Source organism: Plectropomus leopardus, chromosome 12 (genome assembly GCF_026936395.1).
Source record: "Plectropomus leopardus strain MGB_pleo_1.0 chromosome 12, ASM2693639v1, whole genome shotgun sequence".
In the NCBI taxonomy this organism is placed as follows: domain Eukaryota; kingdom Metazoa; phylum Chordata; class Actinopteri; order Perciformes; family Serranidae; genus Plectropomus; species Plectropomus leopardus.
The window spans coordinates 16,849,500-16,867,429 of NC_142187.1; the positions used below are offsets into that span (position 1 = coordinate 16,849,500).

Consider the following 17,930-nt stretch of genomic DNA (forward strand, 5'->3'; position numbering starts at 1 on the left):
GTGGGAATCTAGAGCAGTTTAGGAACTGTTATTTATGAGAGGGGAGGAGAAGGTGCAAAATAGGGTTGGCACTTTAAATATTTTTTTTAACACTGGAGAGGGAGTTATGTTCTTGTTTTGTCTTAGGGGAGGGACATTCTACTTTAAATCATCATATTTAGTATTATTTTAGATAGCAACGGAATCCCAAAAGCCACAAGTGGGTCTGAAAAGCATATTTTCTTTGAAAAAAAAAACAACTACCAAATCACACCACTTTCCATTGCCAAAACTGTGAAATATGTTTACTGATGAGGGAGGGAGGCTCATGCATTTTCCCTCAGTAACTCAGGAAAGCTCAAGGAAAAAGTATGTGTAGGTCTGTCAAGAATCAAAAAACAAAGTTGCACCCCAGCCACCCCCTACTCTGATAAATAAAGTACAGTCCCTCATCCACCTCTGGAGCAAGAGAAGAATATCACCATTACTCAAAAAAATTCAGTCCTGTAAGACCTAGATCAAAATCAGTTTTCCTGTGCTGTGTACAGACGCCTTTCACAAGCTATTAAACGTCTGGTTCTTTTGAAAACATTAGTAACTGAAGCAGCAACTTGGCAAGATATGTCACATAAATTGCAAAAAGTAGTAAAAAGGTAAAAGGAGATTACCTGAAAATAAGTCTTAAATATTTATCATTATATTAACAAAAAAAAAAAAAAACACTCTTGGAGACATTGTGTTCCTTGCTTTTGTTTTTCATTTATTTTTTCTATTTTTAATTGCTTATTTACAGGTAATTTTCTTATACTTCTTGACGGATTTCTCTATACATTTTTTGGACATTTCTTGTTAAGTTACTTCTTCTTTGCACGCTTTTAAAAGAATGAAGCCTATCTGCTCAGGTTTTAAAGGGTTAATTAACCAAGCTGGATACGTGCCAACATGGTCCCAAGTCCATTGTAAAAAGAGAACTAGCCCACCGTGCTGCCTTGTAGTCATCACAAATAATAACCACTAATGAAGAAGAAAATAGGCAGTAGTTTATGTAGCTTATCATAACAAGGCCTGGGTGCGGTTTACACATCGCTCCAGCCGCGCCTTTTCCTGTCACAACGGAACGGCTGTGCGTCAGGACGGCGGGTCAGCTGACAGCTATCTGAGGACCAGGAGGAAGGAGCGGAATTAGCGGGTGTGTGAACTGGGAAGCTACTGGATCCTGACTTAATATCCGAGGCCGACCGGGGAGCGAAAGATTGGTGGCGAGAGAACTAGGGTAAGTTCATCGAAGTCGAGACGGATACACATTTGTCGTCAAAGTGATCATCTGTAGCCCCGTAACCGTTGAGGAAAGCCGGTGAAACGGTTTCATTCGGGGGCGACGTTAGCATTAGCAACGTTAGCTGCCGCTCCGTTAGCTAACGTCAAGCTAGCAGCGGCAAGTAGCACGGTAACGGAATCGAGGCGGGTTTTCTCCTGAAAGTAAAAGCACACAGCGTGGCATTTCTGCAGTTTAGTAACGATGTAATGCGATTGGAAACAGTCGGTGCTATGCTTGCCAAATTGTTAATTTTAACATTTCCGCTAATTAATAGTATTGCACGTTAAATGGTCGTCAAACGGTCAGATTTTCTTTTCACCGGAAGTCCATTTAAAATTCCGCACGGCTCGACGCGGTTTCGCACCGCCAGCTAGCCTGCTATCGTAAGCTAAATTAGCTAGCTACCTCTCACTCGGTCTATTCTCCATCACTTTGATCTTAGCTGAAGGTCAAGCCTCTATCAGTGTTGTAGCCACTTAAGAAAGCTTAAATTACATCGTTTCAAGCAAAAGTGTGCCTCACTGGCGGAGGTACAAATGAGAAAATATGAAAAATTTATGAACGTTAGGAAATGGCCCGAGTGAGCAGACATCTTGACTTCGGCCAATAAAAGGGCGAATAAACGCGATCGGGTCTTGTGCACGGTTTATTCGGTCACGACCCGACAATGTCCAAACGGGTTGATTAGTTTAATGATATTGGGCATAGGCATAGGATTGTATTGTGCACTTCCTCTGGGCACCGCGTATGTAAATTGTCTGGCCTCTGTCTTCGAGGAATTTCAAGCATGTCCTTCATCCCCTGGTTTCCAGAAGCTTCATTCATGAATGAGAGCAAACTGCTAGTATTTGTTGGTCACAGCCATAAAATAAGCAACACTAACACCTGCACTGCCTCTAAATGAATTTATATGTCTTAAGGATTTACTCTTGCTTTGGATTTCATGCTTAGTCTATTTATATCCAGACTGCACCTGGCAGGAAAATTGCACCCAAGAAAGAGCAACAGACTTGTAGCTGACTATTTGGTGGCATCCTGCTTCAAACTGCTAATCTGCTGTTAATCTTACTTTGGAAGGAAACAAGGATTTGACTGTGGTGTAAGTGTGGAAGAGCAGTGATACTTGATTTATGGCCTGCAGGCCAAATCTGGTCCCCAATAGAGTGCCGTTTGGCCCCCCAGCCATTTTCAATATCACACTAAAAATAAAGAGATTCACTCTGGGAATTGTTTTTGTACCTTTATTACACATAAGTGCTTAAAATGGCTTTGAAGTAGTGCTTTTTATCAAAAAAGTGTCAGTAAAGGAGCCCCAACCCCCTTACCAGAGGTCCTAGATAAACCTCTAATGTCCTAAAATCCAAGAAATGTCCTGAAACCCAAGAAATGTGCTAAAATCCCAGAAACATCCTGAAATTTGAGAAGTGTTCTAAAATCCAAGAAATGTCCAGAAACCTTAGAAACGTTCTTAAATCCTAGAAACGTCCTAAAATACTAGATACATGTATGGGACTGCTGTGACTGGCCCCTGGCCTCCTGTCGTTTTGCAAAAGTGGCCCCCAAGCAAAGCACTTTGAGTTCCCCTGGTGTGGAGCCTTTTCAGCCTGTATTAGAGTGATGTTTGTTGTGTGTATGCACATGCACGTAACAAAAATGAGTCACCACAGTGGGGCAGCTGCAGGATATGTTCAATTGGCTGTGTGTGTGTGTGTGTGTGTGTGTGTGTGTGTGTGACACAGACAGAGAAAGCGGATGTGAGGGACAAGTGCTTCCCTGTACTGTTGGTCACTCCCTCACTTTTCAGTGCTTTCACTTCTCTGTCACCCCTTTTTCCTTTCCCCCGTTTCCTTCCTGCAATCTCTCGCTTCATTTCTATCTCTTCTCAGGCGGGGTTTGGTTTCACCATGGCCAGTTGGGACTGAGAAGCAGCCAAAATGATTGGAGGATTGTTCATCTACAACCACAAGGGGGAGGTCCTCATCTCCCGGGTCTACCGAGATGACATCGGGTACGTTTCACAGGAGCAAAGCTGCTGTAACATTCTTAAATTTTGGGGGACTTCATGTCAGTGACAAGGGCCTGATCCAGCGGGGTGGACAGGTTGGTATTGGTACCGAAGGGATAAGAGAGGATTATGTCCCTCCTCCTAGCTTAGGAGTTTACATTTGACTGTTGTGTTATCTCTTTTAAAAATGTGTTTAAAAAACAGCTAAGCCAGGATTACATTCAGGACAACCCTTTGACAAAGAACACAGTTTGATGCAATTACAAAATGACAATAAAATGTAATAATCTAATAATACAAAAATATGACCAACATGTGGTTATTTTCTCAGTAAATGAATTATAAAACACAAAGGACTATAATAAAAAAAATCCTTATTCAGCTTTGTTCATGTTGTATGAGATAATGAATCTGTTCACTCCAAACCACACCCTTGTAAAAGATTAGTTTCAGCGTTGTCCAGCTCTTCCAAAATGATCTCAATGTTTATACAAGACACAAGTTCTTTATTTGTACCATATGGAAATGAGATACTGATAGCTAGCACCATTTTGCTCTCTGTACTGAAAATACCTTTTTTTTTTTTTGGTTTGGCATGGAGGGATGGGGAAAGTAATAATTGCCTCGATGGAAAAAAAAGAGTAGATAGTGGCTCACTTTAAATGTGGAAGTAAAAAGAGGTTTTAAACTCACAACTGAACAGCTGAGACAGGAAGATCCAGTGTTTGTTAAAATGAAATTGTTCCTGCTGCCTAGGATGGACGACTAAAAACATGTCCTAGTCATTTCCAGTGTAGACTTGGAGTAGTAGGCTAAAAAACTCAGCCACATGTCGCTTAACCACATTGCAAACAAAGTGGGTCAAGGATTGCTTCTTTACATGTGTCAGATGAGAAGTCCATATATCGGCAGGTATGTTATTAACAGATACTCGACTGTGTGGTCAGAAGAATGCACTATACATTATGAAGGTCTGACTTGTATGCTGTCCATCTTTCTTCCTTTCCTATTTCGTATTTGTGTTTGTTTGTGACACATTGTAGATGTGAGTCATTGGAATGAACATACCAGGTCTCCATGATAACACCCAATAATCACTGTCTGTTTTGTGCAAACCCAGCCACGTTCAGTGATTGAGTGGAAGGCAGGCATCTCTCCAGAACGGACTCTAGTCCAGTGCCTTGCAGATTTACACATTGAGGGTTGGCAAGGTACAGAGAGGGCGCAAAGGTAGAAATTGATTTTCCTAGTGTACATGATGTGGGTAAACAGCAGCAGTGCTGGGTCAGTGGGTTATTTTTTTATGTGTAGACTTTTAAGGCATTTTGAAGTATTTTATCACTTGGAACAGTTTTGCTGTAGTTGTAGGGTTAGAGGCACATAGGAGACAGTGGATTTGGGCAGAAATAGAAGAGTATATGCTACATTTCAGAGCTGTTCAGTGAATCAGTGACTGACAGACGGCACCATTATCCCTTTGAAACCTCAGCAAGTTGGTTTGATAGTTTTCAAAAACATGGGACTGGGCAACGAGCAACTTGGTAATATATTTTTCATAAATTTCAAGAAATTAGTAGATTTAGAAAATTATTTTTGAAAACCTAGGAAAAAAAGAAAAATCCAGGGAAAATGTCAAAGTAAAATTAGCCAGGGGAAAACTATATAAACATTGTAATTACATATTTAAGGTTGTGTTACAAAATTCTTATAATATAATAATAATAATATTTCAAACTCCCTTTCCAGGTCAGTTTAGTGTTTTTATTATGATTTTTCATTTACTTTTTTACTAATTTCTTGCTAATTTTGGGGTCATTCCTTCTTTTGGCGTTAATTGCCTTCTTCCTGTGTTTTAGAAAGAAATCAAGCCAATTTGTTCCGGTTTCAAAGGGTTAAATAGCTGGTTTAAACTAGATTAATGCAAGGCCTGCAGGTTTGTGACATACAGAGTTTTGAGCGTGAGGATCCCTTCCAACTTTTGTCCAGTTTCAAGGCAATAATCGGCAATGTAATTGTGTTTGATTAGTTCTACATCTTTGTCCAGCAGTAGCACAAATAATGTATGGCTGCTCGCCTCTGCCTCCTCAGACACAACACAATGTGTACTATGAATAGCATAGAAAGGAAACAAAAATATAATTCATGCCCTCATAACCACAGTTCTTTTTGGTATTAGAGTTTTCTTATTATGTTCATTCGAAAACCAGAAAATCCATTGGTTTTGTATGCACATCTCCACTGTGGTCCTGCCATCAGTTCCTTTTGGTGATCCTCCGAGTTGCTGCAACAGCGCAGAGTAATCCAGACTTACGTGTTGCTCTAATGGCTGCAGTGTATGAGCTGTAATGTTGTGTTGACATCTATGGTGGCACTGTATTGCAACAGGGCTTTTAATTGTAGCTGAAATAGAAATTGATCCACTTGAAATAATTAAGCTGTTACATAGTGATACAAATAATCAATATGCTCTTGTCATGCTGCCTTGATGATATCATAGATTAAAGAGTAATATAGTGCTGCTGGCTTGTTGCAGACATATTTATTTACAGTTATTAGGGCAGGATATCAGTACTCGATACTTTTTAAGGTACCAAACGAAATAACCCAGTAAGTAGTGTTGTAAATTTTCCAGTCAAAACATGCCTGCATTTGATCCTTTTTGTACCTAGATCTAGAAAAAGCCAATCACAGCTGTTCTTTGATTTAATGCATTATGATTGGCGCACAACCGCAGCAGCTACAGCTGTGGTTAGGCGAAGTTGAGCGTGGTGCATTTGACGGAGTTTGCAGTTCAGCACGCTGAGAAGCCACCATATGTTCGAGAGTATGGCCCCTGTGGCATCTGGTGGCATTTTATTGAACCGAAATTTTATATAACCTGGTATTGGTATCGCTTTAAGGGAAGTAGTATTGGTAGTAATTTGGTTTCACTATTTTTTTAACCATACCAAGCGCTAGTCTTAAGAAACACCATGTTACTCACTCTGTCTGTGTACATGATGCACGAAAATGTCTCTTGTGCATTTTTGTCTCCTCTCCTTTTACTTCATCCTTTTTTCCTCTCTATCCTCTGTATCACCATTTTCCTCCATCTGTCCATCTTGGCCCCTGTAGGAATAGGTAAGAGATGCTCCAGCCTATCAAGCATGACCCCTCCCCTCTCATGGCCACCGATCAGTGACCCCCCTGAAACCCCTTACTGCATGCCCATTGATTCCACAGTCAACTTCCTGATACTTCCTCTAAGCATGAGTCACCTGTCATGACATTACAGTGGTGAATAAACCACCAGATACTGAGATAAAACAGCTAATCTTATTAAAGCCACCAAATGCAGACACTACTGGAGCCCTTCAATGAGTGTTGATGCTCACATGCAGCGGTACTTAAGCATGTAGTCTGAGCATGGGATATGATGGTTAAGTTAGTCCTCTCATTCTTTGACTCTGCTCTTTCACAAAAAAAAACCCAACAATTGTTTGGATCATTTTAGATTAATTTTATGGTGTCTCATTTGTGAAAGTGGGTAGGTACATTTTCAATCTTAACACAATTATTTTTCTATGTATTCTCACATTTTATTGTCTAAGTGACTAATGGGAGTAACAATTTTTTATATTGGGTGCATTATTGAGAGAGAGGGCCACAGCTAGCAGCTGCAAAACAGACTAGTATAACCACTGGGCATTTGGCACTTTTTTTTGGAACTGACAGGCTCATATTGTTATTTTAGGTGTCTGAAACCATAATGGAAACGAATGTGGACTCTCCAGAGATAGACCTATTTGTTAAAGCATAAGATCCTTTTTTTCTTTTTTGAACAAAAACAGCCCCAAAATTGCCATTGCCAAACTCTCTAGACTCCATTGAAATAAACATAAAACACTTAATTCAAAGTCATCAGAAACAAAATAAAATTAAAAAACTGTCTTAGTTTGCCTTTTCACTGTTCCAACTATTACCATCTCTGTTTTGGATTAATTAAACCGTTAATTCACCCAGAGAAATGTGAAAAGTTGCTGACTCCGTACACACCAAATGTACTGTTTATTTAAATGAACTCTGGTGGGTTTGCGATGAAGATTTCTGTGCTGTTTCTGGTTAAAACAAAAAGGAGCTAACTCTTTAACAAAAAAGTTGATCTCTGTAGGGATCCTTTCTGAAATGTTGTCAGATGCATACAATAATAACAGCAATCTGAGCGTGTTGGTTGCAAAAACAAGCACTTTAAGTGGACATACTCTGATGGTGCTTGTTTTGTCGCTGCCAGCTGCTCTCACTTGATACTGGACCAATTAAAAAAATGTTGAACCAATATAAAAAAAATTTAAAAGACACTAAAAATAGGGTCCAGGTTGAAAAATACCAAAGTTACCCTTTAAATGCAGTCATACATATCAAGGAAAAAGATGTTTCACTTTCTTTTTGGCGGTGTTAGTTGTGATAAAGAAACCGTTTCATGGACAAGGCAGACATCATGGCAGCCTCCTACGAGACTGGCATGTTGTACTTTTGTCTTCATTTAACAATGGTCACATTCAATTTGTAAACTTTTAAACACAAATGTTGACATTTTAATGCTTTGCAGACATAGTAGAAATTGTATCTGTACGTAACATCGACCAAAAATGCCGCTACCTGTATGTCTCTATGGCCATTTGTCCTTCATGGTGCCACTCAAAAATAGAAGCAGTCAGCCAGAGAGTGGTTAAATCTTTTACCCGCAGGCTTGGTTCTTCTAAAATGTATTTGGTATTCCATTTTTTGATGAAGTCTTGAAAATCAGTAAGGTTGACAGTTCGTGTTAGTTTAGACCTTTAGAAGTCGTCAGGTGTTTCTCAGTAAGATTTGGTATTCCTGTGAGAACATGCTGCATCCTCTGCTCTTAGCCCTGTTATTTATATATCCACATTAATCAGGGCTGCTTTTCCCCAAAACATCATGCTGCTAAGGTATACCATAAGGTAAACATAATCTTGCTGACTTTTCAGCATCAGTAGAACTGAATTTAAATGTAGTCTGGTCATATTAAAAACTAAAAATAAAAAATCGTTGTAGTCAAACTGTAGTCAAATTTGGATCATACATGGTCAGAAATTTTTTTTACCCATTGAGATCAGGTTACTATAACACTCTTGCCTGGGTGTCAGTCTAAACTCTCAGAGCGTTCCCTCTCCCTCCTGGTAATTATCACCATTTACACAAAACAAAACTCCTTTTCTCTAAATGCACCAACTTAAGATGTCCTTTTCCAGTTGGCTGGGCAATGTTTTGATTATTGCTCATTCCTTGAAATGGGTGGATTTGCCGTTGTGGTCTGGAGGGATTATTCATTTGTAGTCTAGCGCAGGACTGGTTACATGCAACATTTCACAGGATGTCACAGGGTGGGATAGTGTTAACCACAGTCTCACTGTTATGTAAATGCATGAAACAAATTTCTCAATTCCTGGCTCATACGTCTCTCTCTCTTTCTCCCCCTCTGTGTCTCTCTCTCTCTGTTTGTTTTGTCCGATCTCAGGCGTAACGCAGTGGATGCGTTCCGTGTGAACGTGATCCATGCCAGGCAGCAGGTTCGATCCCCGGTGACCAACATAGCCCGCACCAGCTTCTTCCATGTCAAGCGCTCCAACATCTGGTTGGCGGCCGTCACCAAGCAGAATGTCAACGCTGCCATGGTGTTCGAGTTCCTGTACAAGATGTGTGACGTCATGACGGCCTACTTTGGCAAGATCAGCGAGGAGAACATCAAGAACAACTTTGTGCTCATCTACGAGCTGCTGGATGGTAGGAGGCCATAACTGCATGCAAAATATAATGAGATACAATTGAGAAGCGGGCTTATAAAATCAAATAATTAATTATTGTAGTTAAGTAGATATTAGTCGTGCCTTTTTTTTGTATTTGTCCTCCCAGTGAAAGTTCTGGTCGCGTAATGTCTCGTTCAGTCTGGTTCTTTCCATTACTACATGTCTGGGTTATTTCTTATCTCTGACACACTGTTATCTGTTTGTGTTCATACAGAGATCCTGGACTTTGGATACCCCCAGAACTCAGAGACCGGAGCTCTGAAGACCTTCATCACCCAGCAGGGCATTAAGGGACAGGTCAGTTAGACAAATTAAGTCTCACATTGAACTAAGAGAACGAGGATGTATAGTCAGTTTCCACTTTTGATAGAATTTGCCTCAACTTTATGGTCATTGTGGTGCTGTTGAATTGAATTGCATCATACTGTGATTTATATACCCCTTTTATATCAGTGAGGGTAGACTGTATATTAGAAAGACCTCTCAGTATAAGTCAGGACCTGCAGAATCGCGAGTGACAGACAGGTGATAAATTCTTTGTTTTATGCAAATGAACTGAGCCAGTTTGGTTGATCTAAATCAGGAGGAACGAAACGTTGTTATTAGAGTGCTGTCAAAGATATTAAGCTATAACTGATGGAGTGATGTAATGATATCTACACTGGCAGTGAGTTAGAGTGACACTTGTGTCTTTATTGAAACTTTGCAAAGCGATTTTTAGCTGAAAGCTGTCACGCTAGTGTTTTTGGCGGACGATTTAACCGCCAATCATCTAAACTGAAGTGTTAAAATTGCATTGATCTTATATCTCTCTGGTTCTCTCTCCCTGTTTCTCCTCAACTGCGGTCTTGGACACTTCATAATTCAGCACCAGGTAATAACACTGAGAGATTCTAGCTCAGGAAATTCATTTCATATATGTATGGAACCATGTCACATTTGTTTCTCCATCTTCCTGTAGTGCTAATGATCCCTTTTCATCGCCGTCTTTCATTTGTCAGTCTGTCAGCCTTCTCCTTTTATTAGTGGTGATATGGTTACTCTCCCTGTCTCCCAGACAAAAGAGGAGCAGTCTCAGATCACCAGCCAGGTGACGGGGCAGATCGGCTGGCGTCGTGAAGGCATCAAGTATCGCCGCAATGAGCTTTTCCTGGACGTACTGGAGAGCGTCAACCTGCTTATGTCACCACAAGGTCTGTTTGTAAAGCCTTGCAAAACTGGATGGGGACTGCTGACATGAATGATTTATTGAAATGCTATCATACAGAACAGTTAGTGACAGTAGTTCAAAACTTCAGAATTTTGTATTTTGGTCTGGCCTTGTTAATATTCATCTTCAGCTGACAAGACAGTAACTTTTTTTACTAGCTTATATGATGCTTTCCATTGTAACTTCATCAGCAGATGAAGTTGGAGTGAGTTTACTATTTCAGCTACAGATGGAGAAAATGATGTGCTTCTGAGTAATGGATAATTCGAAATACAGGCCTTTTTTGTTTTGTTCCTAAAGGAGTTTTACAAAACACTCAGAGCAATAATGCAGCTGCAAACCACTATTTGCTATGTAAAGACACAGTGGAGTAATGGCGTCCCATGCAGAGAATGAAGTCACGCTCCCTCTGTGTGTGTCGTAATCTTCTCTGTTCTTTGTTGTGGTAGACAGTCTGGCTGTGTGTGCATGTTAGTGCATGCAAGTCCCTGTGTGTGTATCCCACTGGCTAACTAAACGCTGCACTCTGCACTGTGCACTTATGATGGTTACTGCTGATAATTGGACGGTGCTGTTGCGGTGTAGCACCCACCCTCTGGGTGAACACCACAGTCATTGATAAGTTCTGAAAAATGCATAGAGCTCCTTTAAAAAAAAAAAAAAAAACTGCTCATTAATTTTTGAGTATTATTGTTTTTATGTAAAGACTTAACATTGACAACAAATTACAGTCTTGTGTTGGGATTATTGAGAGCATTTTTACCCTTTTGGTTATATTTAGGTCTTAGATTTTAACTTAAAAGAGAGTTTTCAGAAGAAGTTAAGTGCCTGGTGCCTGGTTCTGGCTGGTTTTAACTAAAAAGTCACGTTAGCTCCTGTCCTGTCCAGGCCAGGTCCTGAGCGCCCACGTGTCGGGCCGAGTAGTGATGAAGAGCTACCTGAGCGGAATGCCCGAGTGCAAATTTGGCATGAACGACAAGATTGTCATCGACAAGCAGGGCAAAGGAGGAGCATCTGATGACGCAGGGAAGAGGTGAGTGACACATTTTGACAAGCGAGGCTGAAAAACATTAGAAAAAGTGAAATTCAGTGTCTTTGAGAATGGTGCTTTTACATTATTTCTATTTTGAAAACCCTGACAAGGAAATTTATTGTCCAAATTTCCAAATTTAAGAGACCACCTTGTCTGTTAGCCCCGTGTCTTTGTTATGAGTGTTGTCTTGCTGTTTACAACAAGACAGGCTTTACAATTTATTTTTAATTTTTTCTTTCCTTTGGATGCATCTCTCCTTTCTTTCCCTCTCTTTCTTTTCTATGTGCTGTACCTCAGTGATTTAGGGGGAGGAAGGTACTGTACTGACAAGTGTCCTCACCTTCTGCCACCTCAACACACAAACACACACACACACACACCTGTCTTGTCGAAGCCCTTTAGCACATTAAGAATCATCTCATGCACTGCTGCTCCCCACACACTCAACACACCTCAGTATAACTCTTCAGTGTACATCCCGGTGGTTGTTTCCCTATTTTGTGGAATGGCTGGTTTGTTTTATTATCCCACCTAACATCTAACAGGGACTGTGATGTGTTTTATTGCACAATAGTGTCATTAACCTCCACCAGACCTTTTTGTCTTGATACTAGCAGTTTTGTTCCTCTGTGTACCTCTTTTTTTATAACTATGGACATTAATTGAGGGAGAGTAGTAGTTTTATCTTTTGCTGAATCTGCATAATGATTATTAGATATAATTAGTGAAGACAAATAGGTGAACTAATTTTCTTTTGTCTCTTCTTTTGTGTGTCTGATGTGTTTTTTCTCCCGGCAGTGGGAAGCAGTCCATAGCCATCGACGACTGCACTTTCCACCAGTGTGTGCGCCTCAGTAAATTTGACTCGGAGCGCAGCATCAGCTTCATCCCCCCAGACGGAGAGTATGAGCTCATGAGGTCAGTAGATAGGTTAAATCTTTTAAAGCTTTTGCTTATTTGTAGTGTAGAGTAAATCGTCCGCAATTTAAAGCCAAAGCTCACCATTAATATGATGACACTGTGCGGTCCGATCACAAAGCCACAACCTGAGTGATCACACTTTACGTTTAAAGTAGATGATATATTGGCCCGTATGTCCCTGCGGACCTTTCTGGCTACAATTATTAATCAAGATTTGATTGAAAGCTCTTAGATTGGAAAAGTTGAGGTTTGTTTGCTAGTGAAGATAGGTTCACAATCGTGTCGAAACAGACATCCCGAAAAGAGCTGAAAAGAACATTTCTGCAGTCCAAGATTTGATTCCCTCTCTTCCTCTCTCTCTTAGCGGCACCACTAACTAGCTAAATATACACTGTACAATCGATTGAGTGAGAAAAAAGGCACTGACCTTCGAGAACTGACTTGTTGCTTTGCTTTAACAAGTCAGAAATTTGTCCAACGGTGAGTTGGGAGCAGTCAATCAAGCCGTAATCGGTATTCGCTTCCTCCAGTACACTGCATGGCAAACAGTGTCCGACGAAGCTGACATTCAGTCTTATCTTTAAATTGACTTGTGCGGCCAGAAAACCAGGTCAGAAATGTGCTCAAATGGTACAGTGTTTGCTCAGCTTGATGAGAGGCATGGAAGAACATTGAAATAACCTGAGGACATTCTCATTTCTGATTTATGAAATTACATTATTTTGTAAAATGAACCACTTTGTCTCCTCCTCCTCGCAGGTATCGCACCACTAAAGACATCATCCTGCCGTTCCGTGTTATTCCTCTGGTCAGGGAGGTTGGCCGCACTAAACTGGAGGTTAAGGTGGTCATCAAGTCCAACTTCAAACCCTCGCTGCTGGCCCAAAAGATCGAGGTGAGCAAAGTCATGATGCTGATAAATGCCACTGGCAGCACACGCAGATCCTAGTTTACACATTTTTCTCCGCATCTCGAACAAATGTAATCTGAGACAATTTGGGTCCATTTTGAATGATGTGTATGAAGTTTGATTTCTTTGTTATTAAAAGTTTTGTGTTTCTTTATTATCACCACCTCAGGTGCGTATCCCAACGCCCCTCAACACCAGCGGCGTGCAGGTGATTTGTATGAAGGGAAAAGCCAAGTACAAGGCCAGTGAGAACGCCATTGTCTGGAAGTGAGTAGCTTAGCCTGTATGTTCATGAGATACAACCAGCTCACTGTTTTATGCTCTCTGTGTCAAGTTAATGATTTAACAGCTTCTCTTTGGTGTCTTTGTTTAACCTCTCACTCAGTTCTCTTTTGTAAACCCTTTTTTAACGTATCTGTCATTCAGAGGTTTTAGAAATTAGGTTCTTTGCTGAAACCTGTGCGACAGTTACTAAGCTCACCGCTGGTTTATGTGTGTGCAGGATCAAACGCATGGCTGGGATGAAGGAGTCTCAGATCAGTGCTGAGATTGAGTTGCTGCCGACCAACGATAAGAAGAAATGGGCCAGGCCTCCCATCTCTATGAACTTTGAGGTCAGAACACATTAATAATCTCAATTCAGCCACCGCCTTCCTCTCAGTCGCACATAACGTTTGTGTAATCTGAAACAGTTGCTCTTGATTAGGCTCCACTGCCTGATTAAATATGAGATGTTCAGTGTGCTCTGTGCCTCTGTGCATTCAGCACAGCTGACAAGCGAACAAATAGACGGTGGGTTTAATGTGATCCCAGTATCAGTCATGCAAATCACAATCTGTTTGCTGTCACCTCATAAACAAACACTTCCTGCTCAGAGCTCCCTTGATTTTCACACTCACCGTTACAGCCAGCGGCCTGTGTGGCCTACAGCTCCCAGCATGCCCTGGCAGGCCTTAACCTGCTCTACTAAGTTTAAAACTGGTTGTAAATGCTCAGAAAACAAAGTTTTTGGACTTCTCAGAAGCTTGCTTACATTTGCTTGATGAATTTAGCATTGTCACATCCCATGGTAAATTTACTGAGTGTCCTCATTCAAGTGCTCGGGTATATGAATAGAAAAGCTTTTATTTATTGTATATATAAATAATCTAGTTAGGAAGCTCAAAGGTTGGCTTTTATTTTAGACCTAAATGTTGCTCTATCTACTTTTATGCGAACGAAAACTCGAAAGCTACTTTTGTGTCTGCGATTGATCACAGTGACATTTTTTGCATGCATGTACCTTGAATCACATTTTATTACAAATACAAAGTCCCTTTCTAACAACTGTATTTTAAATGCTTTGAAGGGGTTGGACATCATTGGTCACTCACAGACAACAACATTGGTATATTTTTTATGTACAAAGTGGTACTAGGCACACCCGGTGTTAAAGGAGCTATATATAAGATCATAATTTTAGTTTAAAACATTCAAAAAATAAACTAACCCTATCAACAGAGTGTGAAGAAATCAAACCTTCACATCTTTGAGGTTTTGTCCGAGATGCCTGTATTGTACTGCAAAGATCTCCTCTGCCAAATTACCAGGGATCCCTCTGTAATAATACATCCTGACCTGAGAGGCGATAGTGAGTCACTGTGGCCACTAGTGTGCCGCAGGAGAGGACGAAGATGTTGAGCCGGTCGGTGTTGTGTCGAAGTGTGTTCCCCCGTTGAATAGTGCCGCCCCCGTTAATGTGTAGTGCCCCCCTTAGTGGTCATGGTTAGGGCTAAGGGTTTGGGTCAGGTTTAGGTAAGAGAAACACATATCGACAGGGAAACAGTCCTTGACACAACACCGGAGTCAGTAGACACAGCATAGAAGTTATTGTCTCTGTGATTTAGCGTGTAAGAAACAAAGCGATGGCAGAAGCTTCAGGATAACGACCGTTATCGCCATCGCGAGCAGCAGAATTACAGTAGATATCTGTGCGGCTTTCCAATGCTGGAGACAGCTCTTGAAGCGTTGAAAAGATGCGATTTGATGCTGAACTCGCAACATTTCTTTTAGACTGGTTAAGTAAAATCTAACATTGGCTGTATACTGAACCATATCTTTAGTGTAGCTAATGACAACACAACGTTTAGGCTTACAGTTTGTGATAAACTTTTCAGAGGGCGTGATGTGACTGTTTTCTTGTTACTGTCGTGTTGCTAAACCTGAGCTAAGTAAGCTATAAAGTAAACTATTCACAAACGCCACACGTGAAGATCATAAGATAGCAGCCTTATTTTGACCGGCTGCATTCGTGCCTTTATTTATGACTGATGACTGTAAATTGCAATTGTATGGACACAGTATTAGACCAACAATTAATGGGTGCAATACTGTCCCCAAATTGGTTGGACTGTGGCTGGAAATTACAAATAGCTCCTTTAACAGATCTCGGGAAAACTGTAATTTCTCACTATGCACCATTGGATTGGATTTATCTTCAAAATAATCTAAAATTAGAAACTTTTGTATCCATTGATAAATTTAAAGGGAAAATTCACCCCCAAAACAAAAAGACATACTTGTCCTCTTACCTGTAGTGCTATTTATCAATCTAGATTGTTTTGGTGTGAGTTGCAGAGTGTTGTAGATATCAGTGGAAAGAGATGTCTTGGCTAGGTGTCTTGTCATGTAAAATAAAATGAAACCTTTCTCTTCATGCTCCGCAGGTTCCATTTGCTCCCTCTGGTCTGAAGGTGCGCTACTTGAAGGTGTTTGAGTCCAAGCTCAACTACAGTGACCACGACGTCATCAAATGGGTGCGGTACATCGGCCGCTCCGGCATCTACGAAACGCGCTGCTAAAGTTCAACCCTTTCCAGGCAGCGAACTGACCACTCTCCTCCCATCTATCCTGTTAAGATTTTTTTCTTCTGCCCCCTCCTTCTTTGTCTCTCTCTTCCCCCTCGACTCTTATAGATTCTCTCATACACCCCCACCCGCTCTCCCACCGCCACCCTCACCCCTTCCTAACTAGGTGTTGGAGATTGAATTTACATCGTAAAAACAAAAAAAGTAAATATGATATAATGCACAGATATATGCAAAATGTGAACCATTGTATCGTATATATCTCGTAGTGATGAGTAAACCTGTAAACCAACTGGTGTCCGAAAGGAAAAGACAAGTGATGCAGATGGGGACCAGGGGGAGAGGATTGGAGACACCTTTGGGTGTCTTTAAGGGTGCTGTCTTGTGTTTATTCAGTGTTGTTATCTGCTCTACAATTAGAAGTCCCACAAGTACTAGAGGTAATCCCTGGTGAGATGATTTGTAGCTGTTGTGGTTAAAATGAATCCTGATATCGTTCCTGTATATGAACTTCTGTCTCAGTGAAGTCTGTCTTTCAAATTGAGATGCATGGTCTGATTCTGTATTGTGGACTGATGGATATTTGATCTGTGTTTTTCTTCTTTTAAGAGCAGTCATTCAGATCAACAGTCTCTTATTGGGGTAGTTAAAAAAGATGATCATGGCTGAGCTGTTTTTGTACCTTCTGGAGAGTGTATTCTTTCCCTCGCTATTTTTCCACGATTAGTTTTCAGTGCGTACAGCTAAAGCAGAGGGTAACATTCCAGACAGTTCTGAAGGTTTGACCGTCATCTCGATGAGCTCGCGTGTAACTTGTGACCCAAAATTCCTGTTTCTTAAGATCAACTTTGTCACACTATTTTTGAATCAAAGACGATTTGGGGAAATGTGGCACTGGGAGTGTGTGCAGTGAGGTGAGGTCTCCCCCTGGTGTTCGCCTCGTCACTGTCTGCTTCTTCATGTTTGTAGCCCTGGTGACCGTTCTGTCCAATAAAATCTGACTATGTAACCAAACACGCCTACGTTGTGTGTGTTCTGTTTGATATTGTTTTAGGTTTTTCTAACTCTGTCTTATAGATGATGTTGTCTGAGATGAGGGAGGGACATGGTGTAGAAACAATGGCTTTGGGGCAACGTTGCTTGCAGCAAGTCCATAGCTGTACTTTTGTATTTTTAGTTTGTTTTTTTTTCATTGAAGCGTGCATTTGCTCCTTACAGTTTATTTAAGGATTTTTTTCTGATACAGGACAAAAATTCTCCACACCAGACTCAACAATACATCAACACAGCACAACCAGAGAATATGAAAATGTACAAGTGAGTTTATGTTTCATGAAAATGTTTCATTTCAGCTTTATGTCATTTTCACGACATGTCAAAATTTGATATTTTTCAACATACTATACTATAGCTTCATTGGCAATTTTTTGGGCATGTTTTTGGACAAATTATTACGTTTTGAGCCTTTTTTTGGCCATTATTTCCACTTTGTATAGTATGATGTGTCTCTACAAGCTATATCATGTCATTTTCAGCCATTTTAATGATGGGTCAAAATTTGACATTTCTCGACATACTATGGTGTTTTTTGGCAATTTTTTGGACATGCTAAAATATGATGTTTTTGAACATTTTTAGCCATTATTTCCACTTTGTGTAGTATGACAACTGTCTACAGGCTATACCATGTCATTTTCAGACATTTTTATGATGGGTCAAAATTTGACATTTTTCGACATACTATACTATGGCGTTTTTTGGCCATTTTTTGGACATGCTAAAATATGATGTTTTTGGACTTTTTTGACGTTTATTTCCACTTTTAGTAGTATGACATATCTCTACAAGCGCAAATAAGTTGGTTTCATCCATTTTTATGGCATGTCAAAATTTGACAT

General features: G+C 40.4%; 1 protein-coding gene across 1 annotated transcript; it reads left to right on the forward strand.

The window, feature by feature from the left end:
* The first annotated feature begins 1,019 nt into the window (after nucleotides 1–1,019).
* Nucleotides 1,020–17,046, forward strand: LOC121951307 (AP-2 complex subunit mu-A). Its single transcript, XM_042497577.2, has 13 exons — nucleotides 1,020–1,252; nucleotides 3,184–3,305; nucleotides 8,824–9,089; nucleotides 9,327–9,409; nucleotides 9,981–9,986; nucleotides 10,170–10,305; nucleotides 11,211–11,355; nucleotides 11,653–11,670; nucleotides 12,154–12,273; nucleotides 13,036–13,171; nucleotides 13,356–13,453; nucleotides 13,689–13,800; nucleotides 15,892–17,046. The coding sequence occupies exons 2-13, from the start codon at nucleotides 3,232–3,234 to the stop codon at nucleotides 16,024–16,026; spliced, it is 1,329 nt and encodes a 442-aa protein (XP_042353511.1). The 5' UTR covers nucleotides 1,020–1,252; nucleotides 3,184–3,231; the 3' UTR covers nucleotides 16,027–17,046.
* Nucleotides 17,047–17,930: the final 884 nt, after the last annotated feature.

Coding starts and splice junctions, on each gene's coding strand:
- LOC121951307 (XM_042497577.2), top strand. CDS start 3,232: ATGATTGGAGGATTGTTCATCTACAACCACAAGGGGGAGGTCCTCATC. Junction 3,306..8,823: donor GTCTACCGAGATGACATCGG/GTACGTTTCACA, acceptor GTCCGATCTCAG/GCGTAACGCAGTGGATGCGT. Junction 13,454..13,688: donor GAGAACGCCATTGTCTGGAA/GTGAGTAGCTTA, acceptor ATGTGTGTGCAG/GATCAAACGCATGGCTGGGA.